Genomic DNA, 13,645 nt, shown 5'->3' with positions numbered 1-13,645 from the left:
AATTTAAAAAATTGACTCCTAAATCCATAAATATATATAGCATGATTATCTTTTGGTAAAAACATATATATGTATATTTGATAAAAAGGTACATATATAAGCATAGTTATACAAAACTCTTATTTGTTATACTTTTTTGTCTTGTTTGTAATAAAAAGAGAATTGCACAATTAAAAATTTCATTTGGGACTATGCCCGTAGCTTAGTGGGTAGGGCACCAGCCATACACACCAAGGCTGGTGGATTCAAACGCAGCCTAGGCCAGCTAAACAACAATGACAACAGCAACAACAAAAAAAATATCTGGGCATTGTGGTGAGCACCTGTAGTCCCAGCTACTTGGGAGTCTGAGACAAGAGAATCGCTTCAGCCCAAGAGTTTGAGGTTACTGTGAACTGTGATGCCATGGTACTCTACCCAGGGCAACAGCTTGAGTCTCTGTCTCAAAATAATAGTAATAATAATAAAATAAATACAAATTTCATTTGGGTTAGAAGTTATGAACCCAAGTTTATGAGTTGAACCTTTAAGCATGTGCTTAATAAATCTAACCACTGAATGAAATTAAAAATGTTATGTATTTATATTTAGTCTTCTTAACCAGTCCAAGAATTTGCAAAAGGTCAAATACAGCTAAAAATTTCAAATTAATGTATGTAGTATCCTTTCTTAATGTGGCATTTGGCTTGACAGACCCAGACAAGGGGCTATTTGCAAGGCTGACTCCAGCTGTCTGTATACCCCGCCTCATGGATCACGGTTTTGAACAATCTTATAGTGGTTTATCACAAGCTCTAGTCTCTTAGGCAAAAGCAAACAACTGTGACCAGCTTCCCTGAGCCATTAGCTACCATGGGGAGTTGCAGAGCTCTTTTCACATACATGAAGGGAAAATAATTACCCTGGCAGGCTCTAGGGGTTTTTAAATTGCAATATTTAATTCATGAGATCAGAGCTGCCAAAGCCTTGGTTGGTGCATCTGCAGGAACCGCCAGGAAGGTATTTGGGGTCAGAGAAGATCAACAGGACTTCCCTGGGGGAGAAAAATAGTCCTGGTGTACATTTACTAGCTAATCTATTCCCTACATTAGGCTCTGCAAGTGCACAAGGGACTTATCAGCTTGTGACCTTTCACCTTCTTGATGCAGCCCTCCTCTTCCTTCTGCCTTAGGCAAAGCCTCGTCTGGGATCCCCAGAGTTCCTGAGGCCCCCCTGAATTATCTGCTATTTTCATTACCTGATACATGATGGAAGAAGGCGGAGGCTCGATGCATGGCTGCTGGTCAGGGAGGGGCAGCTCTTCAAGCAGGTCCACGTTGGACAGGGCATCTTCCAGGGTGACGTGCGTGGTCATGGCTGCAGCTTCTATATTCTGCACAGCAGGAAAGGAAGGGAGGGACAATGGAGAATTTCAGGGGCCTCCAAATATTTCTCTCAATCTCACCATGTCCAGGTTCATTCTGGAGAATAAAGTAGGTAAAGACACACTGAGCCCACTTCTTCACAAAGTTCACTCTATCTGTACCATTTATATTTGAGGATCTTTTTAGAGGTAATTAAGTGTTTCTGTGTCTGTTATCTCGACTGACTCTCGCACAACCCTGTGATCAACATGGAAGATGGTACTCCAGCTACAGAACTCATGAGAAAACAAGCCTCAGAGCAAGTCCACACAACCACACAACCAAGGGCAAAGGATCCCTAGGACGTAGGTCATGGTTAGTCCCCTCACCTTCTGTTCATCAGACGGCTACTTATGAGTTCTATTTTAAAATTATTGCACACAATTATCCATGGTCACGACAGCCAAGAATTCAGGGGTCCTCAAACTTTTAAACAGGGGGCCAGTTCACTGTCCCTCAGACCATTGGAGGGCTGGACTATAGTTTAAAAAAAAAAAAACTATGAACAAATTCCTATGCATATTGCACATACCTTATTTTGAAGTAAAAAAACAAAACGGTAACAAATACAATCACACCACCTCACGTGGCCTGCGGGCCGCAGTTTGAGGACCCCTGGAACTGGAAACCAGAGCCTAGGTATTTAGGCCTTTAGCTGGGACTACAAGAATTCACTTCCCACAAACCAACCTTGTTTGCAAGGATGGAAGAGCCATCCTCTTCTTTGGCCTGGGTCTGTTCTGTGAGCCAAACAAGTCAGCCCTAAATGGACATTTTTGTGTCTCAGACCCTGGCAGAGTGCAGCTGCTTCAATGGTAACTCTGGTTGGCAGTGAAGCTGAAGAGGATCTGCACAGTGAGCGAAATGCTATTTTAAGAAGTCAGCATCCAGCAAACAGAATACTTAGGTCTTTCCCCAAACATATGTGAAACACTGATGGAAGACTAATCATGATTTAGGCTATACTATATATAGCAGGTTCTCATAGTTTCCTCCAAAAAATGATACCCTAGATGTCACATTCAATGATTAGATTGCAATTCCAGGAAGTTAGAATTCAATAATGCAAATTACAGCAAAAAATCCTCTGACAATTCACAAAATGCGTTTAAATTAGTCATACATAAAAAGATATTCAAATAGAAATGATAAAATATTCAGGATTGAAAGGTAGCACGAATACATGTCTCAAATGCATTTAGTAGAAGGTAAGAAAAGTAGAACTAAATGGACTTAATGTTCCACTCAAAAATCTTAGGACGGAACAAAAATTAACCCAGAGAAATGAAGAGTAGAGGGATTGATAATTACAAAAGTAGAAATAATGCCGAAAAAAATAAAGCCCATGCAAAATAAAACACAAATAATAGTAGAAGTGAACAAAAAAACCTAAAGGCTGAGTTCTATAAACAGAGCAATAATAATGAACCCAACCCTTAAACACACATGAAGGACACAAAGAGTGGGCCACGATGCTGCTTCCAGAACCGTCCTCCACAGCCCCAATCCCAAGGAACTGTGAGACAGGCTGAAGGGCTATAGTTTCTCCTGTGAACTCCAGAGAGTTTACCATGTTGGTTGGGAAATGTGGACATCTAGGAGGAAAGGGACCATCTACATGAGAACTTGGTCCAGAGGCTGCAAAGGGCTGAAACAGCTACAGAGGTCACATTGCTCCTATAGTAATATCTCCGTTTGGGCCAAAGTTGGAGGGCAGATCAGGGCTGAGCTGCCACCTGCTAGGCAGCTAACTGGATACATAGTTCACTGGGTTGTCAAAAAGATGCTCCTGTCACATACACTGGAAACAGAGAAGACCACATTGAACAACAGCACATGTAGCTCAGATCAGAAGTAACTGCCCTCTTTATCCTTTGCACAAGTCTGGCCTCTCAGGGTGGTTTCAGGCCCTCTCCACATCTAAGCTGCATCCTCTTCTCTCCCCTGAATTCTAAGTGTGGCATTAAGTTCTGCAGCAAAGCCACTTGCCAATCCATAAAAGCAAAACAAACAAATAAAAAAAGACTATTGTCTTTCTTAATTACCATGTTCTATTAAGTCCATTTTACAGGATGGGTTAATGACTTTACTGACCAACCTCCAAAGCCTTGATAATTCTCTTCATTAACTCAAATAATAATGATGAAACTGACATTTCTTTAGCCCTTACTTACCCTGTGTCAGACACTGTGCCCAGCGCCTATTTTAATCTTGCATCTACCCTGTAAAGGTAGGTACTATGACTATTTCCATTTTACAGATAAGTAAACAGAAACTCAGACATTATGTGTCTCCTGATGGAAAAACATACCATCTCTGGTGAAGAAAGCTGGACCCAAAACAAAACACCTGAATCTAATCAAGCATTTGATACCAATTCAAAGGGAATATGGCACTGAGACAAATGACTCAGCGCCTTCAACAAATACACTGGGGCGGGGGGGAAGGGGGTAGAGAGGAAGAGACAGAGGGGAAGCTTTTAAAGGGACCCAACACACACTATTCTGTGTGGACCTTATCTGGATTCTATTTCATATAAACTAATACAATTATAACATTTATGAGAAAATTAATGCTGACTGGATATTTGATAGTACCAAGGAAATAGTGGGGTTTTTTTTTTAGGTGTGATAATATCAAGGTTATGTTTTAAAAGAGTCCTTATCTGCTAGAAGTATTACTAAAATACAGGTAACATGGTATAAGAGGACGATAGTAGGAGAAGAGTGAGTAACATACAAAACCGTGAGTTAATCATTGTTGATGGTAGATGATGTATACATAGTGATTTACTGTACTTTTTTCTCAATTTCATACATGTTTATACCTTTCTATAAACCTCCCCTAGAGATCAGTTTATATGCTCCCATGTCTTATCTACCTTCTCTTCTTTTACCTATAACCAGGTTTCTTCTGGGCTCCTCAAACTTGAAAATACTCATTTACCAAAATAACCCTTAAGCTTTTCCCCTTCAGTATAATGGTACCCCTGGAAAAGAATCAGCAAGTGAACCACCTACAAAGTCAATAAATTAAGAGTCTTTGTTTAAGTTAATGTAATCTTTCTTTTCTTCCTACAAATACAGCTTTTCTAATGGATTTTGGTGAGTGTTTGTAGATCATTCACTGCCTAAGAGAAATCAGAGATTTTTAGCTCAAGTGCTGGAAGTCACTGCCAAATCCACATCAATCAGAAGGAAAAAGTGCTCTGGAAATTTGCACAGAGGTACACATGACAATAAGCACACACTTCTTTTCTGCCTGAGTGTGCTGCCTGTGATGCAATCTCCCAGATGAAAATAACTCAGTCCATGAACATGTGGCCATTTTGTCACTTTGGAAAAGAAATTAATACAGTATTTTAAAATTAACAGCATTCTGGGAGCATCATGTGTTTACCAAATACAGCAGCACCTTTCAGGGTGGGCCATTCATGGTAGATTTAAATTCAGCGTCTTCATAACAAACTCAAAGTCAGTAGTCTGGTTTCACTGATAGTAGTGGTAACATTGGGCTTACTGGAAGTTTGCTTCTGGGGAAGTCTTTAGGGGGCCCCCCAGGCTGAGATGACTTGACAGACCCCAAGCAGGTGGGGATGGCTTCACAAATGCAGGACTGGTGCCAGGAGAACCTGGCTTTGGGAATGAAGGTTCTGACATCCACACCCTAAACCCTGCTGTTCCCTAAGTAAAAGATTTGCATTGTCATTTTCTGTTTGACTTTCTGGGAAAAAAAAAAAAAAGAAAAAGTAAGATATTTGTACTGAAGTAGAATGCTAGCCTAGAATAGTGGGTAAAACTTGTGTTTGGGGATTCAAATCTTATTATTTGCCACTTATTACCTATTTAACCATAGCATGTTACTTTAACTACTCTGAAACTCCATATCTGTAAATAGGTGATAATTTAAAATAGTGTCCTCAGCAATTTATTCTGAGTATCATACAAGTTTTCAACATGTGGAATATATAACATAGTAGCTAACAAGAAGAAGCATTCAGGAAATGTTAGTGTCAACAGACAAAATTACAAAAATTAATAGATCAAATTGGCTTTTCTTATCAGTTGATGAACTGGGTCAGTCTCTATTCCACAAAATAGAATGAAAACTCCCATTGGGCAAGAGCAAAAAGGTGGGTTTTGTAAGGTAGAAACAAACAAATAAAACAATAGGAAAAAAAAGCTGATTGGTTAACCTCAGGTTACTTCAGGTTACTTTTTTGTATGAATTAAAGCAGAAGAGACTTGCTTATTATGCTGACTTAGGTAGACTTGAATCTGTCATTTTCAGAAAGAACTGATCTGTTTGGGGATCTCTGCTTCCTTGAAGTTTCAGTTTGATTATGTAGCATTTAGGATTAGTGACTCCATTTTGGTTTGGTCTGGTCTGTTGGGACTCAGTGTAGGAGCTCAATCCAAAACAATGGCATCCTGTAATTCTGCTTAACATTAGTTTCTGGCCTGTTTTTAACAGAGCGAGTGGATGAGTTGAACATTGCAACAATTCTCCTACAAAAAAGGAGGAAGGCATTATTACTACCCTAATATTCCAGTTCTATAGATCTTTCACATTAATTTTCTCAGTCCCAACTACCCTGGAACTTCGACAGGGAAGGTCTTATTTTTGCTGTTGTCCTGACAAGGACACTGTGTTACAGAGAAGTAAATGCTTTCATTCAGAGTCACATGGTCAGCTAGTGGCAGAGGTAGGGTAGAAATGGAATATCTTGACTCTCAGTTCGATGCCCTTTGTTTCAGACCATACCTGTTTTTCTACCTTTTAGAAAAGTGCCAAGTACTTTTTTTTTTTAATGTGACTGCCTTTTCTTGCCTCAGGAAGAACTAAACTCCACCAAGCTAGAAAGATAACTGTCACCTTTGAGTTTCATGAATAAGAGGCCAAGAAATAGTTTCCTTGTCTGTATAGCTCATCTGCTAGAGGCTATATACACATATATACACGTGATATATGGTTAAATAGGTAGTAAGTGGCAAATAACATATGCCAAAGAAAATATTATGTAATAAATATATAAATATAAAAATAAATGAAAGGGAGGCTTAGATTGTTACTATTAAAAAACTTTCAGTCATGTGCTACATAATGACACTTTGGTTAACTGCATGTGGTCCCATAAGAGTACAATAGTGTATTTTTACTGTACTTTTCTATCTGTAGATACGCACATATTTACCATTGTGTTACAACTGCCTGCAGTATTCAGTACAGGTTTGTAGCCTAGGGACAACTGGCTGTACAGATAGCCTAGGCGTGCAGTGACTGTATCATCTAGGCTGGTGTGGGGATATCCTCTGATGTTCTCTATAAGAAATCACCAAAAAGACATTACTTAGAATATTTCTCTATCATTAAGTGAAGCATGACTGTGTTTAGGGCAGCGTTTAACTAAGCAGAAAAATTCCAAAGAAGGAATCTGGATCACAGTTTGCTGTTCTATCACGGGTGTGAGCAGGGTGTGTCCAGAGATTATGTGGGAATTGAGTTTTCTGTGACTGGTTGTGATTCCATAGATCAAAGGGTGTCCCATGGAGCTGACCCCCCTTCATTCATTGAAGCCAGCTTCTTCACAGGTGTGGGAACCAAGCAGGAACATAACTGTTCGTGTTCAATTTTTTTTTTTCCTGCCTCAGGTTTATTTGTACAAATAGCACAGAGGACCCCAGACCCACGCAGACAGAAGCCCAGAGGTCACACCAGTCCTTTTGTCCTCATGTTGGCAGACAGATGCCTCTACTCTGGAGCCTTCTTGGGGGCCTGGGCACCTTTGGGAGCCTGAGCTGGAACTGAAGCTGGAGCTGAAGGTAAAGCGGAAGACTGGGCCCTAGGTTGATCCTTGGCCTTGGCCTTGGCCTTTGGATGGCAGTGCCTGAGACCCTTGGCAATGTGCACGCAAGCATGCTTCCCAAGCTGGGGGTAGGCACCATGGGCAAGTCGACTGAGCTTGCAGTTGGCACCCTTTGGGACCTTGATCTTAACCTCCTTGGGCTTTACGAGGACCTTGATAGCTTGAGCACGTGCACTCATGACCTTGGCACTGTTGGCCCGCGTCTTCTTCAGGCCTTTCTTGTTGTGCTTCTTGGCAAAGCACCTCAGGCCCTTCTTGTTGTATATCTTGGCAAACTACATGTTCCACAGGAACTTGGGATCTATCCCTTTAAGAGATTCATATCTTTGTGATTGGGTTTCTTAATGTCATTTCTGTGCCACTTTTGGGTCTAGTTGTGTGTGGTGTGCCTCTTGGACTTGGCCATGTCTGCACCATGACCCGTGGCTGCTGAAGCACCTGGGCCCACATGTTCATGTTCATCTTATAACCATTCCAAAGAGTATACCAAAATGGACCACTGCAGTTTATTCTGAACAGACTGGGAGTGAAAAGTTTGATTGGAACCATCTACTTATTCAAGAGTTAGACCTTGTAGCTTCAACCCCCCATTAGCTACCCAAAGCTACTTACTTTTAGAGTATTACCTATAGCACTCTATAAAATAAAGCCACAAGTTAGGAGGCACCAAGATGCTAAGAGCAGCCGGTCTAACTGGAGAGAGAGAGATGCAAGACGGAGGGATGGACAACACAGGGACAGGCATCAGGGCACCTGAGTGCAGAAGCAAGAGCTAGCTCTGTATAACTCAACAACCAAAGGAGTATCACCAACACCGTGGTCACAATAGAACCCCAACAAAGTGATCTTAGAGCTGAAAGAGACCTAAGAAGTGATTACCTCCTTCATAAGTCTCTCAGTTACCAAGCCCTACCTGAATCCACTTTCTCTGCTGGTCTTCACTGAAGCCAGCATGTTCCTTCTTCATAGCATCTACAATATTATACGATTGATCATGTTTTCTCTGCTGCCCTAAACTATATAACCTCTTGAGGGCGAGCGCTGTGCCTAATTCATACCCAGTTTCTATGCTGAGCATGCACATGTAACTCAGAAATGATCTGTGCAACGAAAGGATGACCAGTGAGCCTGAGACATCAAGAAAGGTGTACTAGGTCCAAGATGCTGGGTTTTTAAAAAAGTGGTGGAGGGAGAGAAGAAATATAAATGGCAGAAAACCATTTATATTTTATAAAGAACTCCATCAAAATGGTTAAAATCATTAATGTCTAAAGTGATAAGCTTCAACATTTTGTAAAGGGTGACCTATGAAATAAAGTCTCTCTTTTCTAACTTTTCCGTCTTTTCATGTGCTGCTTTCACCCATCCTTCAAAGTCTCCCCTCTCTTAGGTATGTGTACCTCTTTTTCGACATTTTCTGTCTCAGAAGAAACACAAATACTGATACTTCTCCTCCCATGCCAGGGAAGACATTGCTAATTGATTATGACTGTTTCATATAGCGTTAGCCAGCTGCCTGAATACTGAGCTTCAGGCAGCTACCAGCAATCAATCTGGGTTTGCTCATAAAATAAAACATATATGCCCTCCTTAGAGGAGTATGTGTAAGCTCTTCAAGGTCAGGGACTATTTTCCTATGCACCACTGAAAACCACAGAACCTTGGCAGAATGCCACAAACAGAGTAGGTACTGGGCAAGTATCACATGAAAGAATGTATGAACATACCTAAATGTCACAACAACAGCAGAAATGAGATGACCTGAACTTGGCCATGTCTTAATTTCTAGTTTTCCCATGTCTTCTCCTTCACTATTAAATAAAAACATAGATAATTTAAATCAGAATGGAATATACAATCATATCCATAAACTTCCAGTACAATTATTTGCTTCATAATTTTTTCTAAGGAAGCTCTCTTTTTGGGGCCACTTTATAAAAATATTTTAGAAGGAAGCTTTATGTCAAAATCACACATAGAAAACCAGTATCTCTTGCCAAAAACAGAGGGGAATCATAAAAAATAAAAGTAATGGGGCGGCACCTGTGGCTCAGTCGGTAAGGCGCCGGCCCCATATACCAAGGGTGGCGGGTTCAAACAAAAAAATAGCCAGGTGTTGTGGCGGGAGCCTGTAGTCCCAGCTACTCGGGAGGCTGAGGCAAGAGAATCGCTTAAGCCCAGGAGTTGGAGGTTGCTGTGAGGTGGGTGATGCCCTGGCACTCTACCGAGGGCCATAAAGTGAAACTCTGTCTCTACAAAAAAATAAATAAAAGTAATGAAAACAAACAGAGGTCTGGGTACCATCTGAAAATTATATCATGACCACCACTGATAAGCACAGGACAGGCATTTTAATGTGGTAGTGAGGCTGGGTGCCCGTATCTCAGTGGTTAGGGCTCTGGCCACATATCCCAGGTCTGGCGGGTTCAAACCCGGCCTGGGTCTGCTAAAAACAATGACAACAACTGCAACAGCAACAAAATATCCTGGTGTTGTGGCAGGTGCCTGTAGTTCCAGCTACTTGGGAGCTTGAGGCAAGAGAATCACTTTAGCCTAAGAGTTTGAGGTTGCTGTGAGCTGTGATGCCACAACACTCTACCAAGGGCAACATAGTGAGACTCCGTCTCAAAAAAAAAAAAAAAAAGAAAAATGTGGTAGTGAACTGGATGGCTTGAGTTAGAATCTTGACTCTGCCAATACCCGGCTGTGTGATCACGGATTATGAACCTTTCTGAGCCTCACCTTCCTCATCTTTGATATGAGGCAGAATAATAGTTCCTATCTCATGGGTCATGAGAACTAAATTGAGTTAATCCATGTAAATGGCTTGGTGTATAGAAAGTACCCAATAATGAAGCCAATTTATAGCTTTCAGAAACCTATAACCCAATTATAGCCCAAGAAGAAGGGGAAAGAGGCGAGGGAGGGGAGGCGAGAGGAGAGGGGGATGGAGGGAGGGTAATTGGTGGGAACACACCTATGGTGTATTTTATAAGGGTACATGTGAAATTTACTAGGTGTAAAGTATAGATGTCTTAACACAATAACTACGAAAATGTAGTGAAGGCTATGTTAACCAGTTTGATGAAAATATTTCAAATTATATATATGAAAAAGCACATTGTACCCCATAATTGCATTAATGTACACAGCTATGATTTAATTTTAAAAATGTCAAAAAAGCGAAAGTACTCAATAAAAGTTAGTGCCCCAACAAAACTGTACCCAGCAACATATACAGAAGCTTATACACCATGACCAAGTAAGATTTTTTCCCTGAAATGTAAGACTGGCTTAATGTTATCATTTAGAAAATGATAACCAATTTTTAAAAAATGATTAATTGATAAAATCAATTAATAAACCATATCAATAGAACAAAGTTCAAAAACCACAAGATCACCTCAATACACAGAGAAAATGCATTTAATAAAATCTCACACCCCCTCATGATAAGAACACTCAAAAAACCTAGAAATAGAGAGCACCCTTGACCTGACAAAGAGCAGCTACAAAAACCCTTAGCTAACATTAGACTTATGGTGAAAGAATGGCTGCTTTTGTCCTGAGATGAGGAACAAGACAAAGAAGCCTGCTTTCACCCTTTCTATTCAATATCGTACTGGAGGTTCTAGCCAAGGTAATCAGGCAAGAAAATTAAATAAATGTATCCAGATTAGAAATGAAAAAGTAAAACTATTTCTATTTGCAGATGACATATACTGCATATAGAAAATTCTAAAATAAATCCACTATAATTTATTAAAATGAACAAGTTCAGCAAGTTTGCAGATACACTGTACAAAATTCAATTGTATCTCTATACGGTAGCAACATATGATCAGAAAATTAAGAAAAGAAAAATAAAAAAAGGAAAAAATTAGGAAAACAATCCTGTTTAAAATAGCATCAAAAAATATAATATATACAAATAAATTTAACAAAGTAAGTGCAAAACATACACTATAAAACATTGTTTTAAAAAATAAAGGCTTGGCCGAGCACAGTAGCTCCTGTAATCCTAGCACTCTGGGAGGCTGACAGTGGGATTTCTTGAGCTCACAAGATTGAAACCAGCCTGAGCCAGAGCAAGACATCATCTCTAAAAATAGCTGGGTGTTGTGGCAAGTGCCTGTAGTCCCAGCTACTTGGGAGGCTAAGGCCTGAGAATCGCTTGAGCCCAAGAGTTTGAGGTTGCTGTGAGCTATGACACCACAGCACTCTACCTAAAAGGTGACAAAGTGAGACACTGCCTCAAAAAAGAAAAAAAATCGAAGGCCTAAATAAATGAAAAGATATCCCATGTTCATAGACTGGAAAATGTAATACTATGTGTTAAGATAGCAATGCTCTCCAAATTGATCTACAGATTCAACACACTCTCTGCCAAACTCTCAGTGGACTTCTTTGCAGAATTTCATAAAATTAATACGGAAATTCAAGGGACCCACCCAGGGTAGCCAAGACAATCTTGAGGGGGAAAAAAAATGGAAGACTCAACTTTCTCTCAATTTCAACACTTATCTACAAAGTTACAGCCCTCAAAACAGCATAATGTTGGCATGAAGATGGACAGTAAACAATGATCAGTGGAACAGAACTAAAAATCTAGAAATAAACCTCACATTGATGATAAATTTATTTTGACAAGGGTACTGAGACAATTCAATGGAGAAAGAATATTCTCTACAACAAATGGTGCTAGGGCAACTGAATAGCCACATGCAAAAGAAAGAAGGTGAACCCTTACCTCCCATAATGTTACAAAGTTATTTAAAATGAATCAGAGACCTCTGTAACAACTAAAACTATAAAAATTTTAGAAGAAAACTAGGAATAAATCTTTGTGACCTTGAATTATGTAATAACACTAAAAATACAAACAAAATAAAAAATAAACTAGACATCATCAAAATTAAAAACTTCTGTTTTTCAGCTCTGCATCCATAGCTCAGTGAGTAAGGGCGCCAGCCACATACACCAAAGCTGGCAGATTCAAGCCCATCCCGAGCCTGCCAAACAACAATGACAACTACAACCAAAAAATAGCCAGGCGTTGTGGTGGGCACCTATAGTCCCAGCTGCTCAGGAGGCTGAGGCAGAAGAATCGCTTAAGCCCAAGAGTTCGAGGTTGCTGTGAGCTGTGATGCCATAGCACTCAACCGAGGGTGACATACTGAGACTCTGTCTCTAAATAAATAAATAAATAAATAAAAATAAAAACAAACAAAAACTTCTGTGCTTCAAAAGACACCATCAAGAAAGTGAAAGACAATCCACAAAACAAAAGAAAATATGTGCATATCATTATATATGGTAAGTACTACGTGCATACAATATATAAAGAATTCTTAAAGCTCAACAATACAAAGACAAATTACTCAATTTTAAAAGCAGGCAAAGGATCTGAACAGACCTTTCTCCAAAGAAGATACATACACATACAAATAGCCAATAAGCATATGAAAAAATTAATATTTTTAGTCATTAGGGAAATGTAAATCAAACATGCTACAACTTCACACCCATTACGACGGCTATAATAAAAAGCACACAGAATACAAGTGTTGCCAAGGATGTGGAGAAATTGGAAATACCATTGCTAGTGGGAATGCAAAATGGTACAGCAACTTTGGAAAAAAAATAGGCAGTTCCTCAAATTTTTAAACATAGAATTATCGTATGACCTGCTAACTCCATTTCTAGATATAGCCCCAAGAGAGATGGATACACACGTCCACACAAAAACTTGTACGTGGATGTTCATAGCAGCATTATTTGTGATAGTTTAAAAATGGAAATAACTCAAATGTCCATCAACTGATAAATGAATAAGTAAAATGTGACAGATCCATATGATGGAATATTACTCAGCCATAAAAAGGGATAAAGTACTGATACTTTCCACAACATGGATGAACCTTGAAAACACTATGTTAAGGGAAATAAATCTGTCACAAAAGACCCCATATTGTACATGTTCACAACAGGAAAATCTATGGAGACATAAAGCAGATTAGGACTGGGGGGGGTTGGAGAAACAGGTGGTACTGCTAAATGCCATGAGGTTTCTTTATGGGGTGCAGAAATGCTCTAAAATCGACTGTAATTAGGATTGCACAACTCTGCAAATAACACTAAACATCACTGAACAGTATGTTTAAAATAGGAGAATCGTATAGTATGTGAGTTGCATCTCAATAAAACTATTATCAGAAAATCTTAGTATTTTTATCATTACTTTTGGGAAATTTGGAGTATAACATAGCAGGAGGGGTACCAAGAGAGCTGGAGATGGAGCAGGAGCCTGGGGAGTGTGGGGATTACTACTCCTACTAGCAGAGACTGTAGTGAGCAAAAATCAAGAGGGGACAGT

General features: G+C 39.7%; 1 protein-coding gene and 1 pseudogene across 6 annotated transcripts in view; both read right to left on the bottom strand.

The window, feature by feature from the left end:
- CYFIP2 (cytoplasmic FMR1 interacting protein 2) overlaps positions 1-13,645 on the bottom strand; it is a 134,282-nt gene that overhangs the window by 113,486 nt on the left and 7,151 nt on the right. For 2 of the 6 annotated variants that reach the window (XM_053566073.1, XM_053566074.1), the window contains exon 2: positions 1,238-1,372. In XM_053566073.1, coding sequence (XP_053422048.1) covers positions 1,238-1,354 — 117 coding nt within the window. In that variant the 5' untranslated portion in view covers positions 1,355-1,372. Of the gene's footprint in view, positions 1-1,237; positions 1,461-3,714; positions 3,734-8,996; positions 9,015-13,645 lie in introns of those variants that run through there. The other 4 variants (XM_053566075.1, XM_053566076.1, XM_053566071.1 and 1 more) reach the window with 4 other exon arrangements.
- On the bottom strand, positions 7,155-7,675 carry LOC128568427 (60S ribosomal protein L29-like; annotated as a pseudogene).

This window comes from Nycticebus coucang, chromosome 17 (assembly GCF_027406575.1).
Source record: "Nycticebus coucang isolate mNycCou1 chromosome 17, mNycCou1.pri, whole genome shotgun sequence".
In the NCBI taxonomy this organism is placed as follows: Eukaryota; Metazoa; Chordata; class Mammalia; order Primates; family Lorisidae; genus Nycticebus; species Nycticebus coucang.
Note: the sequence above shows the minus strand (reverse complement) of the source record. Positions and strands in the feature narration are given on the sequence as shown.